The sequence below is a fragment of the Arvicanthis niloticus genome, chromosome 9 (assembly GCF_011762505.2).
Source record: "Arvicanthis niloticus isolate mArvNil1 chromosome 9, mArvNil1.pat.X, whole genome shotgun sequence".
Lineage (NCBI taxonomy): Eukaryota > Metazoa > Chordata > Mammalia > Rodentia > Muridae > Arvicanthis > Arvicanthis niloticus.
This window is the reverse complement of record NC_047666.1, coordinates 64334064-64357752: the sequence shown is the minus strand read 5'-3', so window position 1 is coordinate 64357752 and position 23689 is coordinate 64334064. Positions and strand designations below refer to the sequence as shown.

The 23689-nt window shown below is 43.5% G+C and overlaps 3 protein-coding genes across 8 annotated transcripts in view; 2 read left to right on the top strand and 1 right to left on the bottom strand.

Annotated features, from left to right (window-relative positions):
- The window catches only part of Ferry3 (FERRY endosomal RAB5 effector complex subunit 3), a 34929-nt gene extending 30019 nt beyond the window's left edge, over window positions 1-4910 (bottom strand). For 2 of the 4 annotated variants that reach the window (XR_013112631.1, XM_076940603.1), the window contains exons 1-3: window positions 4550-4630; window positions 3340-3473; window positions 1859-2053 (exon numbers count right to left, since the gene is read on the bottom strand). Coding sequence is in view for 2 of the 4 variants with exons in the window: in XM_076940603.1 (XP_076796718.1) it covers window positions 1859-2053; window positions 3340-3415 (271 nt within the window). In the remaining 2 variants the exon portion in view is untranslated. Of the gene's footprint in view, window positions 1-1858; window positions 2054-3339; window positions 3474-4549 lie in introns of all 4 variants that reach the window. The other 2 variants (XR_004607619.3, XM_034512034.2) reach the window with 2 other exon arrangements.
- A 78-nt stretch (window positions 4911-4988) lies between these two features.
- On the top strand, window positions 4989-17915 carry Rad51ap1 (RAD51 associated protein 1). Of its 3 annotated transcripts, none has more exons than XM_034512031.2 (9): window positions 4989-5102; window positions 7375-7430; window positions 8864-8999; window positions 11623-11732; window positions 13318-13404; window positions 13838-13987; window positions 15041-15199; window positions 16486-16635; window positions 17242-17915. In XM_034512031.2, exons 1-9 carry the CDS (start codon window positions 5086-5088, stop codon window positions 17385-17387), a joined length of 1011 nt encoding a protein of 336 aa, XP_034367922.1. In that variant the 5' UTR covers window positions 4989-5085; the 3' UTR covers window positions 17388-17915. The 3 variants fall into 3 exon arrangements, with proteins under 3 accessions (XP_034367922.1, XP_076796719.1, XP_076796720.1); XM_076940604.1 differs by having other exon boundaries at window positions 15041-15112; window positions 17242-17517; XM_076940605.1 differs by lacking the exons at window positions 16486-16635; window positions 17242-17915 and adding an exon at window positions 16277-16472.
- Window positions 17916-19774: 1859 nt separating this feature from the next.
- Dyrk4 (dual specificity tyrosine phosphorylation regulated kinase 4) overlaps window positions 19775-23689 on the top strand; it is a 41921-nt gene continuing 38006 nt past the window's right edge. The window contains exon 1 of the mRNA XM_076940601.1: window positions 19775-19832. Coding sequence (XP_076796716.1) covers window positions 19795-19832 — 38 coding nt within the window. The 5' untranslated portion in view covers window positions 19775-19794. The remainder of the gene's footprint in view (window positions 19833-23689) is intronic.

Below are 23689 nucleotides of genomic sequence, written 5' to 3'. Positions count from 1 at the left end.
ATGCCCTGAGTGTGGCCCCTGGGATCCACATGATGGGAGGAGACAGTGGAGAGTTGTTTCTGACTACCACACATGTGCCATGGTATGCACATGCAAACACAGAGGTGCATATAAACAAAATGAATAAATATATAATTTAAAAAAAAATTTAAATGTAGAAATCATATTTCTAACAAGTCCCCAGTGACAGTGTTTGTCTGGGATGAGGCAACCTTCTGAGAACTACCAATGGGGTGAGGACATGCCCTGTTTGTGCCCTGACTCCTGGTTCCTGGTTTTTATGACAGGACACCCTAGAATGCTTTTAGCTTCCCCTACAACCTGTTTTCTGCTCTACTTGGTGGTGTGAACCTGGGAGAACAAGGCCTAATATAGATACAAAGCCACGTATTCACTGTTTAAAAATCATAAAGAAACTTATATTACCTTGGTGTATATAAATTCAATTATTAAAGACTAAGTTAAAGGCTGGGGGAGACTCCGTGAGCAAAGGACTTGCTGTATCAGTATGATTTCAACTCCAAGAACCTATGTGAAATACAGGGTACAGCAGCGTGTGCCTATAATTCCAGTGCTGAGGAGACAGAAATTACATTATTGGATCCCTGGAGCTCACTAACCAGCAAGTCTTGCTGACTTGGTGAGCTTTAGGTTCAGTGAAAGATCATTTCTCTAAAAACCAAACAGGTAGACAACAAATGAAGACCTGACATCAACCTTTGGTCCCTTCCACCCCCCAACACATGCCCAAACATAACCTCCCTCCACACACCCCCACAGCCCCCACATAAACCCACACACAAACACCCTCCACATTCACATACACCCCCTCATACATTCACATACCTCCCCACACCCCCACATGCCCACACACACACACAAACACCCACACACACACTCATATTCACACACGTCACACACATACACTACCCAAAAATACACCTCATAAACATACAATCATACATGCACTTATCCCCCCACCCCATGCATACAAAATAAAAGATGTGTACTAATGAAATGGGTGTGCTTGATCATTTTAATACAACTAACTAAATCTTAGCTGAATGGTTAATACTGAAAGTATGTTTAATTTTTTTCATTTTGATTTTATAATTGACAATGCCAAGAATACTATTTTTCATAAATATATAGTATAAAATGGTAACACACATATTAAGGGCTTTTCAGAAATTGTTAGCAATTCTGTCTTAATTTCATGTGAAAATTCATTAAGCAAATTTTTATAAAACTCAAGCCAGCAACTCAAGCAGCAATGTGTAATATCAAACATTAAGGAGCCAAAGAGATGGCTCAGCTGATAAAGACGTTTCGGCCAAGGCTGACAACCTGAGTTAGATTCCTGGGGCCCACATAGTGGACAGAAAGAACTAACTCTGCAAGTTCTCTATCTTCACACAGGCTTTGTGGTACACACATAGGCTCTGCCACCACAGTAAATAAAAATGCAATAAAAAATGTTTAAACTTAAACATTCTAACACAATACAATCGAAAGATACAGGCATTTGGCGCTTCAACATTGAGGAAGGAGGAGAGGAAAATACTAAACTCTGTTTTCTATAATGAAACTATCATTTCTACAAGAACAGAAAGCTATACGCACAGTAAAAGCAGTGTGAGCAGCAGTGTGAGTCAGCGCCAGGAGGCTTTGGGCAGCACTCCCTGGCAGTGTGCAGCTCAGTGGCACGGGCAGTACAAAGAACACAAGCTGCGAGCACCTTCAGTCCACCGTACAGCTGGCTTTGGGTTAATGTTTAGTCACTTGTGTTGGAAAGCTTTTCGGGTTGCCATGTTCTTCATGAGACTATATAGAGAAACAAAAGAAAGTTCGTCCTCACCATTCTCTATGAAGCAGGGCAAGTCGTGCAGCAGCATCAGACGTCCGTGCAGATGACTGGCATTTTCGTCCACAGGAAACCTGAGGGGCACTCTCAGCTCAAAGTGCTCACGTCCTACCTGGAATTTATACACGAATTCTCTTTCCCTGTTGCAGAACCGTTCTCGGTTTTTCTTCATATTCTTCAGCAGGGTTTCTGTAAGACCAGCAAAAGAGCCATGAGTCAAATGGCCACAGGACACTCTAAAACATAGCCTAGCACTCAGAGACTGTACCATGTGGTGCTGAATGAACTCCTAACCCTCACTTTCCTTCTATTTCACTTGAGATAAGGTCTTACTGTGTAGCACGGGATGACTTAGGACTCCCTATGTATCCCAGGATAATGTCAGACAAATGATTCTCCTGCATCAGCACATCCTGCCCCAAGTGTTGATGATATAAAAGGTCTGCACCACTACAACCAGCCCATTCTAGTTTTTCCTGCTTATGCCTGCACAAAAACAAACCCTTCTTCCTTTTTTTAATTAAAAGTTATTTTAAGCCGGGCAGTGGTGGTGCACGCCTTTAATCCCAGCACTTGGGAGGCAGAGGCAGGCGGATTTCTGAGTTTGAGGCTAGCCTGGTCTACAGAGTGAGTTCCAGGACAGCCAGGGCTACACAGAGAAACCCTTTCTCAAAAAACCAAACCCCCCCCCAAAAAAAAACTTATTTTAAAGTTAATTTCAAAGCAACAATATGCTCAAAGAGTACTTTTATTCCTAGGCAAGAATAACAAGTACTTAATACAAGGGAAGGTTCAGAGCCAGAGGAAAGGGGAAACGTAGGAAGGCGTATGGGTGGGGTTGGAGGTTACGCAAGTGTACAACTTATGGAACTTGTAAAAGTGGCCAAACACAACAGAGACCCAGTGGTAGCTTGAAGATATTAGACGTTGAAAGTTATGAGATGTGAAAGATGTGAGAGCACAAGAAAGATCTCCAAGTAGGAAGCACATGAGCAATAGAACAGAACACACAGGATGCTGCCCTGAGGCACACTGAACACTATTCAGAGAAAAGAAAATGTAGTAAAGACAGTAGGAATCAATGTCCCTTGAAGAGCTAGTCACCAGCCTCTATCTACCTGTCTGTCTATCTATCTATCTCTCTCTTTCTCTCTCTCCATCTATCCACACACATACACACACACACGTTCCCTTTAATATATAGAACTCCCAGGACAATAGAGATTCTTGTCATTGTTCTTTGTTGTCCATAAAAACTAGATGATAAACTCTGTTGTTAAAGATATTGCACAGCTCAATTGATGATCTAATAGAAAACTCAAAATGGAATTCGGCTGGAAGTTTCCTCTCTGTTGGCTATCTTTTATAGTCCTGGAAGACACTATGCAGGCTGCTGTAGGAGAAACATCATGAATGGTCTAACCCAGCTGTGGACTCTGTGAACTCGACTAACCTCCCAGGCAAGACATACATACCTATCTGTGCACTGGTGTACGGTGATGAGGGTATCCAGTTTGCTATGACTGGATTTGAGGTCAGCTCTAGGAGCATACACCTGCCTGGCACTATAATCCCTGTCAGAAGCCCATAGCAGGGAAGATGATGGGCCCTAGGAGGAATGCAAATACCGCTGTTCAGTTAAATGGATATGGTCAAATCACCTTTGAAATATTTCTGTTTATACCCACAGACAAGCACTACTTTCAGCCTTAACCAGAGAACTGTCTCTTTCCAGTGAACAGTAGTGAATGTGGAGACTCCAGGTGATACAAGGTGCTGAGAACCTTGTATCACCTAGATATGTAGGGTGGATGGGGACCCAGCCCTAAACAAGACATTTATACCACCCCTTTGAAGGCTCAAACACGGCAAACGCACAGGAACACAGCAAAAGATGAAGTGGAAAAATATAGGAACCAGAACACAGAGAGGAAGACAAAATGCCATTTTCTGACAAGACGCTGCCATAACAGTTATACACTCCCTACAGTGTCAGAGGTCTGCATAAGATCAGGCCCATCAACAGCCTACCTAGGGAGGAGAGAGGAAGACTCAGAAAGACCATGTGCCATTAAGGAACTGTTTTCTATGGGCAGATTTAGGAAAAGGAAAAGTTATTTTTCAGTTGTGTGTCCACGGGTGCCCCCACCAGGCTCCAACGCGTAGTTGCAATTCAATGGTCACCCATCTGGTCTGATTAAGATATTGGTTCACATAAACAAACAAACAAACAAACAAACAACGTAATGAATCTGGAAAGGGGACTGGTGGAGATGCGGAGATTAGTAGGGATAGGGAAGTTAGTAGGGACCGAGGCGATATGAGAAGGTGAGAGAGAGAGTTATCGGAATACAATGTATACACGTAACAGAACAAAATCAATAAAAGCACACGTTTTCATGTTACTCTCTGCTCGTGTACTCTGTTGCTTTCAGGATAAAATTCATCTTAACCCAGTTTACATCTCCGGATTCACTGGGTGTGTCTACACCCTGTCAGAGCAACATGGAAAACACAAAGCTAGTTGTCCACAAATACTGAACTGTCAATGGCAAGCTGCACTCCCCATGGCAAGCACTTTAGGTAGTCCCCATGAAGCCTGCTTCTGTACTCTGAGCCTGTACCAGGTACAGTCATTGGGTCCAGCATACTGAAGGGGATTCTTCGCTGTGGGCTCGAACTCACCTCTTTCCTCAGACACCAAAGCACACTTGGAGCTGTCAACGCAGAACTGCCCAAAGAAGTCAGCTGACTTCTTGCTTGTTTTTTTATAGCCAGGAGATTCGCTTCGGCAGATTCGGTACCCATCTTTTTCTTTCCTCAAGCTCCAAGGAAAACTCCTATCCTAAAACTCCTTCATTCCATATATCTTTAAGTTAATCATTCTAAATATTGGAGGCGTGTTGCTACTTTTATATTGTGTTTTAGAGTATGTAGCAAATCGCTGTTGTGACGAAAGAGCAGTAGCAAAACAAAAGCTGGGTCTGGGCCGACGGGATCCGGAACGGCGTGCCCGGGCAAAGGTGTGTGTGTGTGTGCGCGCGCGCGCGCGCGCGCAGGCGCTCTCTCCTCAGCGCGCAGGCGCTGCCTCAGGCAGGCGAGCGGTGATTGGCTGGCTGGCGCACCGGGGCGTGGAGCGCGACGTCTGGTTTTGGGCGGGAATTGAAACCGCCACAGCTGCTCTCCAGCTCCAGCACACTGCTACTCTAAGGGAGGGCACCATGGTGCGCCCTACCAGGTGAGTAGTTAACGACGTCTCGCGGGGCAGAGAAGAAGAACGGGGGGGGGGACGCTGGAGGCCACTGTCATACGGTGGCTGAGGGAGAGGATGGGGTCCGACGGAGAGTGGCAGGATAGGTGCTCGTCCCCAATCTCCGGTGAGAGCCACCCTCTGCTCAGAGTGGCCGGCCTAGCATCCAGCTTTTCGCCTCTCGGGCTCCTTTTGCAGCTGTTGCTAGCTGATTCACCCTAGAGAGTCCGGCAGGTTAGCATGCGAACCGCCCTTTATGTGACAGCGAGCGACCCCGTATGTAGCCTTCATAGGTTGAGCACTACAGCCCAGCGAGACAGAAAAAGCAGACGTGCCTATTTCGTGCCCCTCAAATCCCTCAGCAGAGAGGCCCATTTAACTGAACATCTAGCTCAAGCCGTGGTGCCCTGTCACATGACTCCAGGTCCTCTCTGCTTGCAGCTAGACTGTCGGAATCCTCTCTCCGCGATCACAACTGGGATGCCATCCATTTAGTAGAATGACTAGAATATAGCTGAGACTATGACCCAGTGGTTGATTGCCTCGCAGATGAGAGGCCCCAGGATCAATCCCCAGTCCTGTAAAACCAAACAAAAATAAACTTAGTGAATTCACTTAGGCCTGTATTGTACTAAGAGCTCTGGTGGAAGATGTGGGGGAGGCGGGTCGATAAACACCACAATGTAACACAGGAGGAAGGAGAACAGCCTCACTTTGGGTTCCTTTCTCTCCTTGCACCTTTTCATGGATCCCAGGAGTCAGAGTTCGGTTGCCAGGGTTGCACAGCAGTTGACTTTAGCCACTGTCTCACTAGCCCATTACTTTTGTTATAAACCGGTTATCTTCACACTTCTGTCATTTACCCTGCAATGGTGAAAGGACTTTTGGTACCTTAACACAAATCGAGGCAGTGACATTGAATTGTGGTGGTTGTAGTCCTTGCAGTTTCTAGTGCCACATACTCAGATGCATGTTAACAACAGAAGTATTTATGAGCTGGATTGATAGTTAAAAGAGTGCTTGGTAGTCTTCCAGAGGACCTACCCTCCATTCCTCACCACTTCAGATAGTTTACAACTCTTCCATCTCCAAGGGCCTCTCACAGATAGTGTATAGACCCACACACACAGACATGCTCATGTACCCATAATGAGGTTTTTAAAGATCTTTTAAAAAGTAATGGTTTGCTGCATATCTCACCCTGGTGGGTCTCTAAAATACAATAGGTAATTTGTGTTTAATGAATCAATAAGAATCCATGTCTGTTACAGCTCAACCAGAGGTTTTTTTTAAGTAGGCTTTTAGTTTTATTTACTAATTTTCAATCCCACAATTTCTAAAGATTCATATTTTATGTAGCTGTCAAATTCTTACAATCTGATGAGTGGGAGAGTAACATGAACACCTTCCTTTTAATCTGTTCTCTCAAGGAAACAGAAGTCTGGGTCATGAGCTGGACAGTGGAGCTCTTTCACAGAACTCCCAGTTTTGCTTAAAAGAACGGGCAACTGATACCTGAGCTTGTACCTGCAATAGATGACAGAAGGGGAGACCGGACAGCTTTACATTGCTTTCCCAGGGGAAGGAGATTAGCATGTCTACACTGAGCATGCCTTCCCTCTACCCACTTACTCCCTACAAAGATGCTAGTGGACATTCCATTAAGAAAGCATTATTTGGTATTGTAGAGAGATTTCTTTTAAAGTTTTTTTTGTTTGGTTTTGGTTTTTAGGTGATGTGTCTGTGTAGGTATATACATGTGAGTGCACTGTCTGAGGAATCCGGAGGGTTTTAAATCCTCCTGGAGCTGGAGTTACAGGGGATTGTGGGCTGCCTGGCATGGGTGCTGGCAACTAGATTCAGGTCCTCTGAAGAACAGTGCATATTCTTAACCTCTGAGCCGTAGCTCGGTGCTGACAGGATTTTAAAATCATGGTTAGAACTGAACGTGTGCTTTATAATATAAGCAAAGAGTGGCCACAGTTTATAAATACTCAGCCGCCACTGAACAGAATACAACGTTTAATTGATAATATTTGTTTTCTCCTGAATTTGGGGGTTTCCTGAACTAATTCTCTTTGCATTGGGGGTATTAGGTATGGATTTGGCCTTTCAGTTAATGCCAAGTTCTTGGCTTTGGATTGAAGTACTTTTAAGAGACTCCAAACACATTTTCCTTTCTTCAAGACTGTTAATGACTTTAAGGTGAAGGTAAAAATTTAATATTTACAGTAATGAAAAATTTCTCTCTTGATCACAGAAATAAAAAACCAGTCAATTATTCACAGTTCGAGGATTCTGGCAATGACTCTGATGGTAAGTAGAGCTTTTTACTTTAATACGTTGAGAAATTCATTTTCTCAGAGTTAGATATGGAAAAATTAAACCCTGAAAGCTTAGGTTTAAGTTTTGTCATACTGATTATATGTTTGTTGTTAGAATTTTGATCAAAGTTTGAGAAACATTTCATTAGATTACAATGCCTTTGTAATAAGATATTTTGTTCCTCTGCGTGTGTGTGTGTGTGTGTGTGTATGTGTGTTGCTGTGTGTTTTGGGGTTGTGTGTTGGGGAGGAGGGTGTTCACCGAGGATCAGACCCAGGGCCTCACACATGCTGTGTAAATACTCTACCACTGAGCTATAGTCTTACCCGAGAAGTTTTACATTTCCTTCCCAGACTACCAAGGTTCTTTGAAGTCAGATACTTTAGCAGTTCCTCAGTTCAGAGAAGTCTCTTTTGCATTGTGTCTACAACTTGAGAAAAAGATAGTTTGGCATATAAGTCGTTGCTTTCTGAGGCTGTCAAGGGTGTATGACAGGTACTTACAGATTACTAGTTGTGTTCATGATCTTGGGTAGGATGGAATATGCAGAAAGTTATGTTATATTTCTGTATCTGGAGGCATGAAAGAAACAGATATTAACACATTCTTTTAAAAGTATGTGATCGGGGATGGTGAGATGGCTCAGCAGTTAAGAACACTGACTGCTCTTCCAGAGGTCATGAGTTCAAATCCCAGCAACCATATGGTGGCTCACAACTATCCATAATGAGATCTGATGGCCTCTTATGGGGTATCTGGAGACAGCTACAGTGTACTTACATATAATAAATGAATTTAAAAAAAAACCTTTGGGCCGGAGTGAGTGGTGCCAGAGTGAGTGGGACTGGAGTGAAAGGGAGAAGGGAAGAGGGGGTGGAAGGACATGATCAATAGTACACGTGTCCGAAAGTATACATTCATGTGTAGTGCACATGTTTTTTGAATATCCCTAGAAGAGCCATAAGACTTTTGAGGCCTATAGGACAGAAAACCCTGAGAAAAGGACCAGTTCCGCGCTGGTGCTTCCTGTTCTCTGCACTTGGTTTTCATTAGTAATGTGCCTTTGCAAACATACTGGGCTACACTGTGAAGTTTAGTTAAAGATCATTTTCTTCCACTTAGTAAGGTAAAATTTTACAAATTTCCTAATGGCTCTATAGGTTTTTAGCTAATTGTTAGGTCTGACATTTATGTACTGACTTAATTTACTTTTGTAGTTTTCAGTGAATTGGTTTTCATAGGTTGATGTTCTTAAACAGGCTACTGTTCATCTTGAGATGGATGAAAGAAAATAGAGACAAATTGTGTTTATTAACTTTTAAGGTATAGAAATTAAACTTGGTTATATATGGAATGTAGATACACTGTAATTAATTTAAGCTGCCAAGAAAAGTAATTTTACTTTTTAATTTATACAAAAATAGATGATTTTGTTTCTTCACCTATACCTGTAAACAAGTCAAAAACCGTGCCAAAGGTATCAAAACAAGACAAACCAAAACCTAACTTGAAGAATCTTCAAAAAGAAGAGGTCTTACCAACAGAACCCCCTAAAAAAAGGTGAGAGGTAAGACCCAAAAAACATGTGGCATCAGACTTGTTCATTTAAAAGATACACAGCTTCAGAATCTCAGTTTGAATGAAGGTTTGAGCTGATAGTGAGTGCTGTTTGGAGCATGGGGAGGTGCCATTAAGTGCTTCCTGACTTTCTGGCTTGGGAAATAAATTCACATACATAAAAACCAAAAAACTTGTTTAAATAGTAATACTGCTGACTCTGCACCTTTTTCTGCTGCTTCAGATCTCACAAAGCTACTTTGTTAAAAGGCAGGGCAAGTGTAAAGGCAGTTTTAAAACATTTGTTAGCAATCGTTTGGTACTCAGAGGGAGAAGGAGATCCCAAGAGACCAGAAAACTATAGTCCAGAAAGGGTGTGGGTGGGTGGGATGGGTCATGTCTTGCTGCTGTGGATTCAAACATAGCGTGTCAAGCTTGGTACTGTGTGTTTCTACTTTGAATGTCATGGATGGAATTTTAAATATAACACAAGCACAACTCATAAGTGGGAAACAGTATTTACAGATACAACTTATGTAACTTGTACCCATATATAAAGAACACTTATGCTCTACAGTAAAAGACTAACAGTCTAATTTCAGCTTACAGAATATCACAATAAGTATTTCTCCAAAAATACAAGAGTAATCAACAAACACATAAAAAAATGCCCAGCCTGGTTCACTGACAGGGAAAGGCAAGTGGAAACCATGGTGTGATGATTCTTCTCACCTACTAATCACTTTTCAACTACTATGTAATGTTAGTAAGTTTAATGGAAATGTGGCAAAACTGGAACCTTCAGACATTGCTCATGGGATTGGGAAATGGCACAGGTACCCAAGAAAGTAGATTAGTGGTCTTCACAATGTTAAACAGGATTGTTTTGTCTGTGGCATAGATAGTACCCAAGGAAACTGAAAATACCTCCACCTCATGCGAATGTTTATAGCAGTGTGATAGTGTTAAAAACAGGAAAGCAACTGGATGTGTCAGCCAACAGTTGTTCTCTGTCATGGACTGTTACCCACAAAAAATGAACTACAGATGCATGTTGTAATGTGAATGAGGCAGGGAAAGTCATTCTGTTTTCAGATACAAAGCCACATACTGTACATTCCATTTGTATGACGTGGCCAGAGTAAACTGGTCCGTGCCAACAGAGCATGGATTGCTGGTTGTTTGGGATTGAGAGAAGGGTGCTGATGTCCTAGTTAGGGTTTCTATTGCCATAACAAAACACCATGGCTGTAGCAATATGGGGAGGAAGGGATTTCAGCTTACAGTTACACAACATGCTCCATTACTGAAAGAAGTTAGGCTAAGAACCTGAAGGCAGGTGCTGATACAGAGATCATAGAGGAGTGCTGCTTATTGGCTTGCTCTTCATGAGTTGTCAGCCTGCTTTCTTATAGTACCCAGAATCACCAGCCCAGGAATGACACCACCCACAGTGAGCTGGCCCTCCCACTTCAGTGGGATGGATGCATTATAGATGCATTACAGGCTTACTCATGGGTCACTCTGTTGGGAGCATTTTCTCAGTTGAGGTTCCCTCTCCCAAAATGACTCTAGCATGTGTTAAGTCGACATAAAACAGCAAGCAGAGGGTACTCAGGAGTGGCTGTTGATGGATATGGCTAAGGAAGTGTTCTAAGACTAGATAGAGATAGTGGCAGTGCTCAGATACTCTGGAGATACTGAAAGCTGCCGAAGTATCTGAAAGGATGGATTTTGTGGGGCTGTGGATGTAGCTTCAGTGGTGGAGTGTTCGCCTTCTGTTCAAGAATTCTGGAACACCAGAAGTTGAAAGTTATCCTTTGCTGCATGCATAGTGCATTTTGAGGACATTTTAGGTAGATGATGCCTTATCTCAACTTGAGGAAAAGGAAGTAGGAAATTATTTTATAATACATGAATTATATCTCAGTAAAACTTTTTGACAGTTTTATACATGTATAGAATTATTGAGACCATATTTATTTCCACCAGTTCTTGAAGGTACATGTTAGTTTTCTTCCTTTGTGTAATTTTTCTTCATCTGTCTTTGTGGTTTTCCTATTATAATACTTACAACTATTGGTTCATTTGATGAGCAGGAAGGCATTACAGTCTACTTTTTATGGGCTAACTGTTGGTATGGCTTATTTCCCCACCTCCCTACCTGGTTCACCTGAAGACTCCTTAAGGATACTTTTAGTATTTCAACCAGGAAGGTGTCTTTACACAGCATGTAATGAAATCTTTGTTAAAATCTTAATTGGAAGGAATGGAGCTAAAAATACATTTATTGTAAGAGTTATATCTGCCACAGGAATGGATAAGATCAAGAGATCTCTGGGTGGGAGTGATGTTTGAACTGAGTCTCTCTTAGGTTAAACCAGAGCTTCGTTAGGCAGAGCTGATAGTAAAGAAAAAGGAGTTACTGGAGTAGCAGCCAGCAGCGGTGCATGTTTGTCCTAGCACACCTTACACATGTATAACTGACTCAGGAGTCCCAGTCAGTTAAGAGTGCTTTAGGACTTAAGTACTAATGCAGGAGAATCTCAGCGTTCGCTCTTCAGAGTTAATGGGATTGCTACACAAATTGTAAATAACACCATTGTTATTCACACATCTATTTTAGGGTGGCTTTAGATGACAAGGTCTTCCAGAGAGGTCTAGAAGTTGCCCTGGCTTTGTCTGTGAAGGAGCTTCCAGCACTCACCAGCCAAATGACGAAGTCTGAAGAAAAAAGTAACTCTATTTCCTGTGTACTTATCTTTAAAAGTGTCTTACTGTTTTGTAATCATTTTTAAGGTAGGCCTTCACAGAGGAAAGAATACAACTTACTCTATAAAAAGAGCAGTTGGCAGCGGGTACCCTGGATTCTTTATTCAGCTGTGTCAGTGTCCCCCACACACCTCTTTGCTTCATTCATAAAGGAGCCTATCGTTTACCCTGTGCGGCAGACTGCTTGCCAGCATGACACTGCTCTGCCGTAAGAGTCCAGTCTTGGTGAGTGGTCTGTACAGTCCTGGCAGTTCAGTGCCTTACCCTTTAGATCCAGATTCCTTGAACATGTCCTAATAGCAATAATTTGTGAGTTGTATTAAGATTGGAGATGCTAGACAGGCCTGCACAGGCCTTTAATCCCCAGCACCTTGGAGGCAGCTGCAAGTAGAGCTCTGACTTTAAGGCCAGCCTGTTCTACAAAGTGAGTTCCAGGCCATCCAAGGCTACACAGTAGAACTGTCTCATAAAACAAACAACAACAACAACAAATGCAGCAGAGGCGCTGACCTTCATAGACGCTCAGACCTACAGAGTGTGACGTGACTTCTCGGTTTCTCTGTGATCTTTTCCCTGTAACCTTGTACATGTAATGTTATGGGTGGGGCTTTTAACTTTTTAAGTTAGTTTTACCTCTTTAAAAATAAACCACTTGATTAGGAAGGGTATTAATCAGGAATCAGACATTTCAAGAGCATTGTCATGCACTATGTGTAAAATTAGGGGAATAGAGTTCACCACAGACGACACTGAAGCCTATAGCAGGAGGTTTCCGGGAAACGGCTCTTCTCGCTGAGTAGCGCTCTTCATAACACAGGAACTCAATGCTGTCAGTATGATTATTTAAAAGTCTCCTAAATGCCCGGTATTGATTGGGATCTGTTTTACAGTGAGCGCTAGGGCTGAGCTCCAAGGCTGCACCTGCCATACAGATGTTCCAGGTCTTCATCATCTTTAGGTTCTAATGATTGGGAAGCATTTTCCAGTTGCAGTAATAAAATTCCATAACCAAGAGCAATTTATAGAAGACAGTTCGTCTTGTCTTGTGGTTCCAGAGATTCCAGTGCGTGTGTCAAGGCAGGAACCATGGTGGTATGTGCAGGAGCAGAAAGCTGGTCACATTTCTAGTCACATTCGAGGAGGAAAAAGCAGGCTAGAAGGGACCGAGCCTAAACTCTCCAGGCCTCCAGTGACTTCCTGCCTTCAGCAGGGCTCCACATCCCCAAAGTGCTCAAGTTAGCATGACTGTGGATTTGTCCTCACAGAGTGATAATATTTATCATCTTCAAATTATAGACCAGGGAATTAAATCTAGAGAGGATGAGCAACTTTACATACGGAGTCTGATTGTGAACCTGAGTCGTTTTAGAGCTCAAACTCATAATATGTGCTAGCTCTTCCGAGTAAAACCACTGGGCTGGCATGAGTTTGTGACAGTTTGTTCCGGTCTATGTGTTAACATGCGTTAGTATGTTTCAGTAGTCATCTTCCTGTGTTTTAGACAATGACTGATTAGGATACCTCTGAAGTTCTTTCCTTCCTGTCTTAGGCACTGACAAAGAAGGCAAAAGGAAAACAGAAAAAACCGATAAACCTCCTCGTGTCTCTAACTGCAGTGTGGCCAGTGATGATGTAGGTAAGTTTTGATATTAATAACAGTTCTTTTCATTCACACTGCTATTTTTCTAACTTGTGTAAGTCCTTACACCCATAGCTAGAACAGTCTTCCCATGTTCCAAGGCTTGCTCTATCTCCTGGCCCTTGTCTCCTGTTCTTCCTGGCTGCAGACCTACTTTCTTTCACACTAGACAGTCATGACTACTTAGGCCCTCCATTCTATAGTAGGTGACCACTTAAGAAAGGGATGCATCTTTCCAGGAGCATCTGGAAAGTTCTTTGGCAATGACTCATTAGGGTCTCAGACTTAGCCTTAAAACTAGAGTCTGTTCCTGGGAGACTAATGGACTTTGTCCTGGCATGGCCTGGTGGTGTGTTACTGGGAGCAGAGGAGAGCAACAGAGGTTATAGGGCCTGCCTGGAGTTCTTACTGGTGTTCATGTCTCCGGAAGATCTGGACAAGATCACAGAGGAGGAGGATGCCAAGAGCGTTGAAGGAGAGAGAAAAGTGACATCTCCAGCCAAGGCTCCAAGGAGGAGGGTCCTTTCAGAAGGCAGTGGTAACAGCAGTGCTAATGACACTGAGCCAGAGAGTGCGACTGGTGAGTTGTATCCCGCTTCAAGTTGATTCTACAGGAATTCAGTAAAAACTTCTTGGAGACCAGGATGTATACAATGCACTGTGTTGAGCCTTTGAAGTTCATAAACTCTAGAACTCATAGAACAGTTAAATTGAACTTGGCCACATAGAAACTGTCTAGGGGTAACTTTTAAGCCATATCTGAACAAACAGCATTAAAAGAAACAAAAGAATGAAGTCACATTTCTGACCGAGGGAAAGGTCTGAGCATTGAGACTAGCACATGCGAGAGAGAACCAGCTCAGTGAGATTTGGGGAAGAGACTGAAGAGGCAGGCTGGACTGCCACTAGCCATGGAACAACTCCTGACCTGTTCCAACAGGTTTCAGCTTTTTTTTATAACTAGAAGAAATGTAGTTATAAATGAAGTATTTTGAGTTGAAAGTAATATGAAACTATTTTATAATCAGTTTTTTTCAGACTTAATAGAATTAGGGCAAAGGGAAAATATTGCGACTTTGACAAAATGTAATGTGTTAAAAATTGAAGAGTAAGTCTGTACATTAATACTAATCAGATACAATGCTTTAGATCTTAACATGCTGTCAGCAAATAACAGATCTGTTCACTCATGGAACAAATATTTGATGCTTCTGATGTATATCATAGTCTAGGTGCTAGGGAGATAGTAATGAGAAAAACAGCTCAAATTCTAATGAGGGGTGGGGTGGGTCACAGACAGTGAACACATGTAATGTTTGCAGAGTGCTGGTATACAAACTGAAGGGTCTCAGGAAGCTCAGCTCAGAGGAACTTGTCCAGCGAGGGTGGATCCCAGGGTCTGAGCTCTAGGACAAGAACGTGAAGCCCCCTGAGGAGAGAGTATTGGGTATAGAAGGCTGCTGGGGATAAAGCCGGGGTGTTAGGTCAGGAGAATGGCCTTTGAGGTCAGAAACCATGCTTTCATTGAGGCAAGAGCAGCCTTACTGGATTGGGTGATGGTGGGACCATGGCACATGACGTAACAGAAGTCTCATGGTTTAGAACCAAGACAATGTGTAATTTTCTGTTTAAGGTGAAGATTCAGAAAGTGATCCTGATTTTGATGAAAGTGAAGAAAGTGATGAAGACTTTGGTGTGAGGAAAGGTAAAGAAACAAAGAAGAAAACAGTGCAGAAGAAACCCAGAGCAGAAACGAAGGAAAGGAAATCAAAACCCAAATGTGAGGCATCAGGTGCGCCTGCTCCCAGACCCATCATTTTCTAGGGTCGGGTTTGTTGGGTTTCCAGATTGTTTGTCTGTGCCCTCTAACATTTTACGAATGCACACCGCTAGTTAAAAGGAACTGTGGATAGGGAGAAAAGCTAAGGATGCTGAGCCTTGGTAGCCATAGGAACACTGAGTATGGACCTTCCACCCCGTTAGCCTGTAGCCCTCCTTGTAAATACCCTGCACCTGCATCTTACCATCAGAACACCCACCTTCATCCCGTCTCACGCTATGCTGGGATGTGTACACATCAGGGAGGCCCAGAACTTAATCCCAGGTTGTCCCATTTAGGGGCTGGATCATGCTGTCTGGATATTTAAATGGTGAGGCCTGGGTGAGCTTACACCCTCGATTTCCTTCATGACCTAATCTCTATTTTGAGGACCCAGTTACAAAATACTTAGTGTCAGTGTTACAGTGAGAACTTGTGACAACTTGGACATGGAACACCTGTTTCTTGTGTTCAAAAGGTAGACTGTTTTTGTACCTGTATTATATAATAGATTGTCATAAAATGCAACTTTTATTAACAAAATGTTTTATTTATTTATTTATAACCATTTTTGGCCTTACTTTCTTAATCCTCCTGCTTCAGTCTTGTAGTGGGTGTCTTATCAACATGACCCAGAAAGAAGTTTTTAACGTGGAGGTCACTCCTGGGAAAATAGATCTGTGAACAGCCAGACTCATTTCTGTGGCCTAAGAGAACATGGCAGTGCCCTGATCGTCCTCCCCTTCCTTCACGTCCCTGCTCCATCCGTATCAAACAGGACAGGAGCATGTGCTCTGGCATCGCATGCTCTACTCTCTGGGCCGAGAAAACCCCCACTCATTTTTTCCCCTCAGCAAGGATTATCTTCCCCCTCTATACTCTCTAATCATGCAGGAGATTCCAAGGTCCCTTCCTACTGTGCATTCTGAATCTCAGCACATTGCAGTAGATACGCATCTTCACTTTGCTCTCCTCCCACTGAAGAGAAGTACAGGACAGTAAGTTTCTGGAGAACAAAATGCCAACATCGTGTGTTCTTTATAACCCTAGGGTCCTCTACAGGAGTATCCCTGACACATACAGAAGAGGCATTATTTGTAAAATGACTACAAGTATGACCTTAGAAGAAACCTGGTTTCTGATCTGGGATCCAACAATAGCTGTCAGACTACAGGCAGATTGCTTCACCTCTCTGCTCTCTTATTAGACTTGAGCATTATCTTCCTGTATGACCATTGTTTTTATGTATTTCAAATAAGTGACTTCAGTAGACCCAGCTCCAGCTGCCATCAAGTCAGGATCTCCGTCCTTACCCCAGGCAGTTGGTCTTCCTTCTGAGGCCAATAGGAAACCAGCAAAACTGTGCAGCCCTTCAGCTGAAAGCAAGAGGCCCAAGTGGGTCCCTCCAGGTATGGTAACTTGCTACCGAGGCCACAGCTTAGGAAGCTGCCATTGATACCTCTTTCCTAGTCACAGGAGTTATGTGTGAGCGTGTGAGCAGGCCCTGTGTTATTTCAGTCTTCCAGTGTGTTAGTGCTTCTGTTTATCATCTTGCCATTTCCTTATCAGGCATCAAGGTTGTGTGTGATTTGTTCTCATTGCTAAATAAAACTTCAGTAAATGGAGACATTCTTATTTCAAAAATCTGTGGACACAGCCCTATCACAGAGTCAGAGTATTGACAAGTGGTGTTTGTTTGTTTCTGGCAACAAAGTTTGGCCCTAAGACCCGCTGACCTCAGTGTAACAGAGCACTCAGGCCTAGGCACTCTTTAGCACTGAAACATGTAACACAAATGTCTTGACAAGCTTGTCTTTGTCTTTATACGTGTGTTTTGCTCCACAGCCAGAACAGTTGGAGACTTTGAAGGTGTTGGGGTTGGGGTTCAGATTAGGATCTTTGCCTGCCTGTGCTTTTCCTGATTGTCAATATGGGTCTTTGTTCTGATGGGTTGCAGCTCGTGATGAGCTCTGTAGAGCCGGACCTAACCGTTTGTTTGCCTTTGTGTTGTGCAGCTGCCTCTGGGAGCAGAAACTCTAGCAGCAGTGCATTGGCAGGAACACCAGCCAAGTCCCCGAGTCAGAGCCTGCGTCTGGGCCTTTCCCGATTGGCACCAGTTAAACATTTGCATCCAAGTGCCACAAGCAGCCAAGTACGGTAGCAGGAAAGGACTGCCAGGACCCTTGGGACTGCAAAGTGGGTTGTCATATTCAGCTTCCACGTAAAAGAACCTTTAATGAGTCACATGAAGGGTCTCTGTGTGATTCTGGTCTCATGAAAGCCTTTCTGTCCTTCAGCAAAGGGTTCTGAGGCCTCTACTTGTGCCACTCCTGAAAAGTGTGTTGTGGTTTTTTTTTATATTTCATAAGTCACTGTCACTCAGGCTCTGTGGCACATCTGTAATCACGTGTCTCCAGCTCTGTCTGGCAAGGGGGCATCCTGGGCTCCTTCAGGAGGCATTTCTGAAATCTTTCCCATACTACATTTCTTTAGGTTTATTAAAAGGTTGCTCTCTTTATCCAGGTCTTTTTAGTAAGAATTGTGCTTTTCTACATATTAAAATGTTGACTGTCCTGCAGCATGTGTCCCTACATGAAGACAGATGGTTAGTGTACAGCAGATAGAATTTCATAACACAGTATGAACTTTTCATTCTCAAAACCTTTAATAAACATGAAAAGATTTAAAATGTGTTCGTTGATACTATGTATCTACCTGTATGTCTACATTTTGCTAAAATGAGCCTTTTGTGGTCAACATAAGCAAGGGGAAGCAGTGTCTTCATCACTTAAGATGAAGCCCAAGATTGGAAGACTGTCACCTCAGCACCCCAGTCATTAGCTAATGCAGCTTCTCAAGAAGCTTAGATTTATTGTCAATAAAAGTAATTATTTTTATGGTGAGAATATCAACTTGTTTCTGATCACTTTTTAATAAAAAATGTAATGTTTACTATAAAATGTGCAATGCCTCGCCTACTTCTCAGCCGAGACATCTGTATTACTGTGAGAACAAGCAGGTTTAAGCTTCTTACTTGTATATATGCTTGCACTGTCATTCTCCATCTTACCTGCCCCGCCGTCCTTAAAACCCCAATCTTGAGTTAGCATTCTGTGTGGTTTGGGTTCTTATTTTTGAGACAGGGCTTTCTATGTTGCCCAGGCTGTCCTTGAATGCAAGATCCTTCTACCACAGCCTCCCTAGTGGTGGTGGGTGCCCACCTAGTTACCTGGTTTTGAGTTATTTTATATGCTTTGAACAGTAACCATTGTTGCTGATATTAAATACTCACTGAAGGGACTTGGTTTTTCTTACGATTTACATTATTTCTTTGTATTTAAAAGTTCCCTCAGAGGCTGGAGAGGTGGCTCAGTGCTTAAAGGCACTTGCTGCTCTTCCAGAGGACTCAGACTTGTTTTCCAGAACCCATATCAGGTGGCTTAAAACTGCCTGTATCTCCAATTCAGCAGATCTAATCTAACACCCTCTTCTGGACTCCATGGGCACCTGCATTCCAGTGGTACATATACATACTCAGACACACTGAATAAAAAAGTGTTAAAACTGGCTTAGCTACAAGCATCAATAACCGTCAGTTGCCCTGTGTGGTCTTAACCTTTTCCTCAATCTTACCTAGCCCAGTTATCATACCCTGAGAACAGTTTACTCCCTGGCCCACGTCCCTGTTCACTGTAGCTCTCTTGTGTTCCACACACTCGCCGCCATATCAAGCCTGTGCTTTAGTGTACCAGTGGTTCTGATGAACCGGTGCCCTTGCCTCTACTCTTCACCCCCTTGCCTATCCATCCTTGAGGTTACCGACGGTGCATTCCCAAAATAGAAGCATGAACAGGCAGGTGATAGTGGCACACACTTAGTCCTAGCAGAGGACGCTGCTTCTCTACTAGTTCAAGGCCAGCTCGGTCTACATAGTTCCAAGCCAACCAGGACTACATAGTGAAACTTGTCTCAAACAAACATTAAGTCAGCGTGAAAGGCCTTCTGCTTACAGGTCACAAACACTGCAGTCTGTCCTTCACAAGCTGCTTCCAGTACTCACTTGGCTAAAAGGCTAAGGATTTGAACACTAAACTGCTTCTTTTCAGTTAAGTCTCTTCCTTGTATCAGAGCCCTTCATGACAAGCCACTGTCACTTATAATTCCATGTGGTTCCTTCTGAAACTTAGTACAGACTAAAAGCTCAGGAAGTGTGCATCTAAGGAAATTCTATCCAGGGCTTTTATCTACTTCCACATACTGGAAGTTTTTGAAAGGTCTTGGAAATTTTCCAGTCTAGCCTGTCCAGCCAACTTTAATCTCAGAGTCCTGGAATTTCACTCATACCTTGGTGGATCCATGAAGAGAGAAAATGAGGTTGGCGGGAGATGTATTCTTTTGGCCTATGTGAAAGATGGTTTGAGCCTTGACTGGGGAAAGCCTATTCAGCTCAGAGTCACAAAAAGGGTTTGAGCGGTTTCTACAGCAACGCTAGGAGGGTGTGGTCCCTCTGTGCCTATGCTGACTGTTCCTCCTAAACCTCTCGGACGGTCCCTGTCTGTGACAGCCGGATGCAGCTCCTCCCACTTCCTGCCCTCACCGGGACAGAGTAAGCGCCTAGGAGAAGAGGCTTGCGATGGGCGCAAACCCTGAGCCAACTAGGGCTGGGTCCTCAAGGGGCAAGTGGAAAGGGAGAAGGGAAGTAAGAGCGAGGGCTGGGCCGGGTGCGCGAAGGAGAAGAGGTTTAGGACTTGCCAGCTGCCGCTCATGAGCTTCCTGACTCCCCTACTAATGGAACACTGTGTTAGGACTCCCGCTGAATGATGGGAAGGGGGGCGGGAGGTGGTCTTGACTCCAACACGAAGCTGATTCTTTTTCACAGTCACTGCACGTGGTATCTTTGTCTCACACACAAGTACACACACACACACACACACACCACACACACACACACCTCTCAGCCCTTTGACACAGAGCGTATCAAGGATGGTATGGATCACAAGCCCAGATCAACTTTCTTCGCTTGCTTGCTTGCTTGCACTGCGGGGAACTACTTAACAACATTGTTTCTTTTTAAGGTGGTGGCTCCACACCCTCTGAGCATTCACTGCCTGAAATATCCAGGCTAGGTGGGGTGTAGGCAACATTGTTCTTTCAGATATGTTTTTTAAAAATACCAGCTTCCTCAGTCTTAACTCATACTTTGGATGGAAGATTCAATACCGGGAAAATCTCATGAGGATGTCCTTTGTTTTGCCTGAGGGGTGAGATAGGGGTGGTGGAATTCTAAGGAATCATGGCCTATTCCTGTAATCTCAGAGTCAGTTAAGAGACTGGTAAATTTGAGGCCAGCCTGGTCAACATTACAACATAGCAAATGTTGGGCCAGCTTGGGCTACAGAGTGAGATTCTCGGTCATGCCTTACTGGTTCTGGGATTTCAGTACCCTGGAGAAGGTGGGACCCTGAAGGCACATCTGGCAGTATGCCAACCACTCCTCTGACTCTGCCCTCTCCAGCTCCAAATTGTTTACATCTGAGGTAACGTGGAGGCTCCTGAGGCAGTAAATTGTGGTTTTGGCTGACTCTAGCACCCATCCAAAAAAGGAGAAAAGTCTAGTGTAGGCTAGATTCATCAAGCCATCAAGACCATCAGGGATGCAATGAACACACTGCCTGACCCAGGGATGGCAAGAACACTATACTCCTGGAAACAGTAGCCACTTTAGGAGAGATCGCTGACAACGGAGAAAATAGAGTAAAATAAGGGCCGCTCAGTATCAACCCCCCATGTCTGTGGGATGGAGGCTCCATCATGGAAGGAAAAGTTTGGGCAAAACCCCACAGGGTGCCTGGGGTGAAGTAGGCACAGGGGAGAAAAACCAAGTTTTTCTATGTTCTGAAAACTCAAGAATTCTTGAACAGAAAGGAGGATAGATCTGTTCCCTGTGGTTTTCTGAAGATAGCAAGGAAGAGTGGGAAGAATATCTTGTGTAAATATCCTTACCCTCCCAACAAATATTTGACAAGCACCCACCAATTGTAAATTAGCATCTGAGTATGGAGTGGGCTGTTGGGGAAAACCTTCACTGTCTCAGAAACACTCCGGCACCGATAGGTAAGTTTCAGGGAGACCAAAAGCCGCTGCGCTGGGTGGGGGCGTGGGCACAGGGTTCCCAAACCTTACAATTAAGTTACGGGACCATGAAGGATTCAGGGACTCCTATAGAAGGGCCGAGGAGTTGAATTTGCTTTGTCACTTAAGTACATTAAACAGGTTAACTCTAAATGCTATCACCACATCTGTCCCAAAGGACAACCCCAAGGACATAAAGATCAAGTTACTGTCGACTGCAGTAAAAATGAAGTCGCAAACAGGTAACCTCAAGAGACATACTTTCCTTTTGGACATGAGTGTTCTTTAGGCAGAAATGCACGCGTTTAAAATGCCACACAACACAATTTTAGTAACTATAATGCTGACACCTCCGTGGCTCCCAGATTTCAAACTTCATGAGAACAAGGAGTCCATCTCTCTGTCTTTCATCTTTCATACCGAGCACAGTTGTCAGGCTTGCCCGAAGATCTTTGATGACTTCATCTAAATTCTCTCAGCTTTCTCCTCTTCCAGCAAATGTACAGAGTTTTCAACAGAGACACATCACCATGCTCAATCTTATGAGGAATTAAAAACAATAAAAAGCACTCATCACCCATAGTTCCACGAGACTCAGGATCAAGATGAGACAAAGACTTAAGCAGCTTTCTGGGACAACTAAGTGACACTAAAGTTGTGGAGTTCACCTTGGAAAGTGCTAAGTCCAGGATGAAAGAGCTGCTTGGGAGGGAAGGCGCATCTGCTGTGTGTGTGAATGGGTGCGAATCTACATTTTAGACTCATTTATCAATCGCTCATTCCTGTGGCTCTAATATAAGGTTTTTTTTGTTTTGTTTTGGTTTGGTTTGGTTTTTTTTTTTTTTTTTTTTTTTTTGGCTTTAATCATTCCTGTAAAAAAATGTAATTTTCAAAGTAATTTTATTTTTAAAATGTAATTGATTTTAACTAATTAAAGTTAAGTAATTTTATTTAAAAAAATGTAACTTATTAGGTCCTTTCGATTCGTTTCCTATGAAGCTCAATGCAGCTTTTGTGCACTGTGCTTCTGTAGACCCCAAGAGCTTGTAATGTGCTCCACCACTGAGCTACACACCCCTAGGCCTCCCAACATAGTCTAAAGACTGAAAAGCATTTGCAGCGTTCTGAGTTACAATTAAAAGCCAGATAATGTGTAAATGGAAACACAAGAATCTGTATCACAGACAAGCTAGGAATAACTCGCAGCACAGTGTGTGTGTGTGTGTGTGTGTGTGTGTGTGTGTGTGTGTGTGTGTTTGCCTGACCATGTTTTGTAGAAGGGCCTTGAGAGTTCATCTGGTCCAGGCTCGTCATTTTACACACGAGGGACTGGCTCACAGGAGTCCTGGCAGCATGAGGTCCTTCAGCATCATCTGCAGGCCTTGGTCTGACTGTTTACCTTCAGCTGCCAGAGAGGGGAAACAGAGGAAAGAACCCCAACTGTATGAAGGATGTACCTGACAGCAGCCACTTTCTTTGTGAAGTAGACAAAGGAGGATGTGGTACAGAACCCTGACAGGAGAAACTTTCATTTCTCCCCAGTGTTGGGAGATGACCAATGCTCTCTATCCAGTTGAAGGCCATCTCTCAGTTTATCTCCTAGTCCAAATACCCTCATCCCTGCCTTGACTGACTCCCTCTCTATCTGCCAATAAGTTCATAGAATGGCTTCCAAACCAAGCTGTGCTTCACAGCATTGCCATGAGATGGCCCTAAAACACAAAAGACCACACAGACCACAGACTAGCCTGGGTTATGTGACCCTTTACACACACACACACACACACACACACATCTCATGGCTACTTGCAATTCATGGACAAGCCAGCAAATGCCCCTTCATACTTTCCTCTCTGTACTTTGCCCATCTGCCCTTGACTCTGACCTCTGTGCTCATTCTTCAAGGATGTTCTACTGTGTTCTTCTGGAAGGCTGCCTCAGCTTTCCCAGCTGGACCTTTTGCCACCAAGAGAATGGACAATGCATTCTGCATATACTCCTGGTATTATTTATTCCCCGGTCTCCACTCCTGCACCATGAGTTTGCCTTAGGGACAGAGATTTGACTAGGTTATCAGAACTCTCTCGACAAATGATTCTACAAAATATAGAATGGGGGGGGGGAACTCATCAGAGAAGTAAATTATCTTTGTGACTTTCGCATTTATTATTATTACTATTATTATAGTTATCATCATGTGAGCTCTCTCTCTCTCTCTCTCTCTCTCTCTCTCTCTCTCTCTCTCTCTCTCTCTCTCTGTGTGTGTGTATCCTGTAGCTAGAAACAATGGCACTGATCCTGTTGTCCCAGCTGCTTGAGAGACTGAAGAGA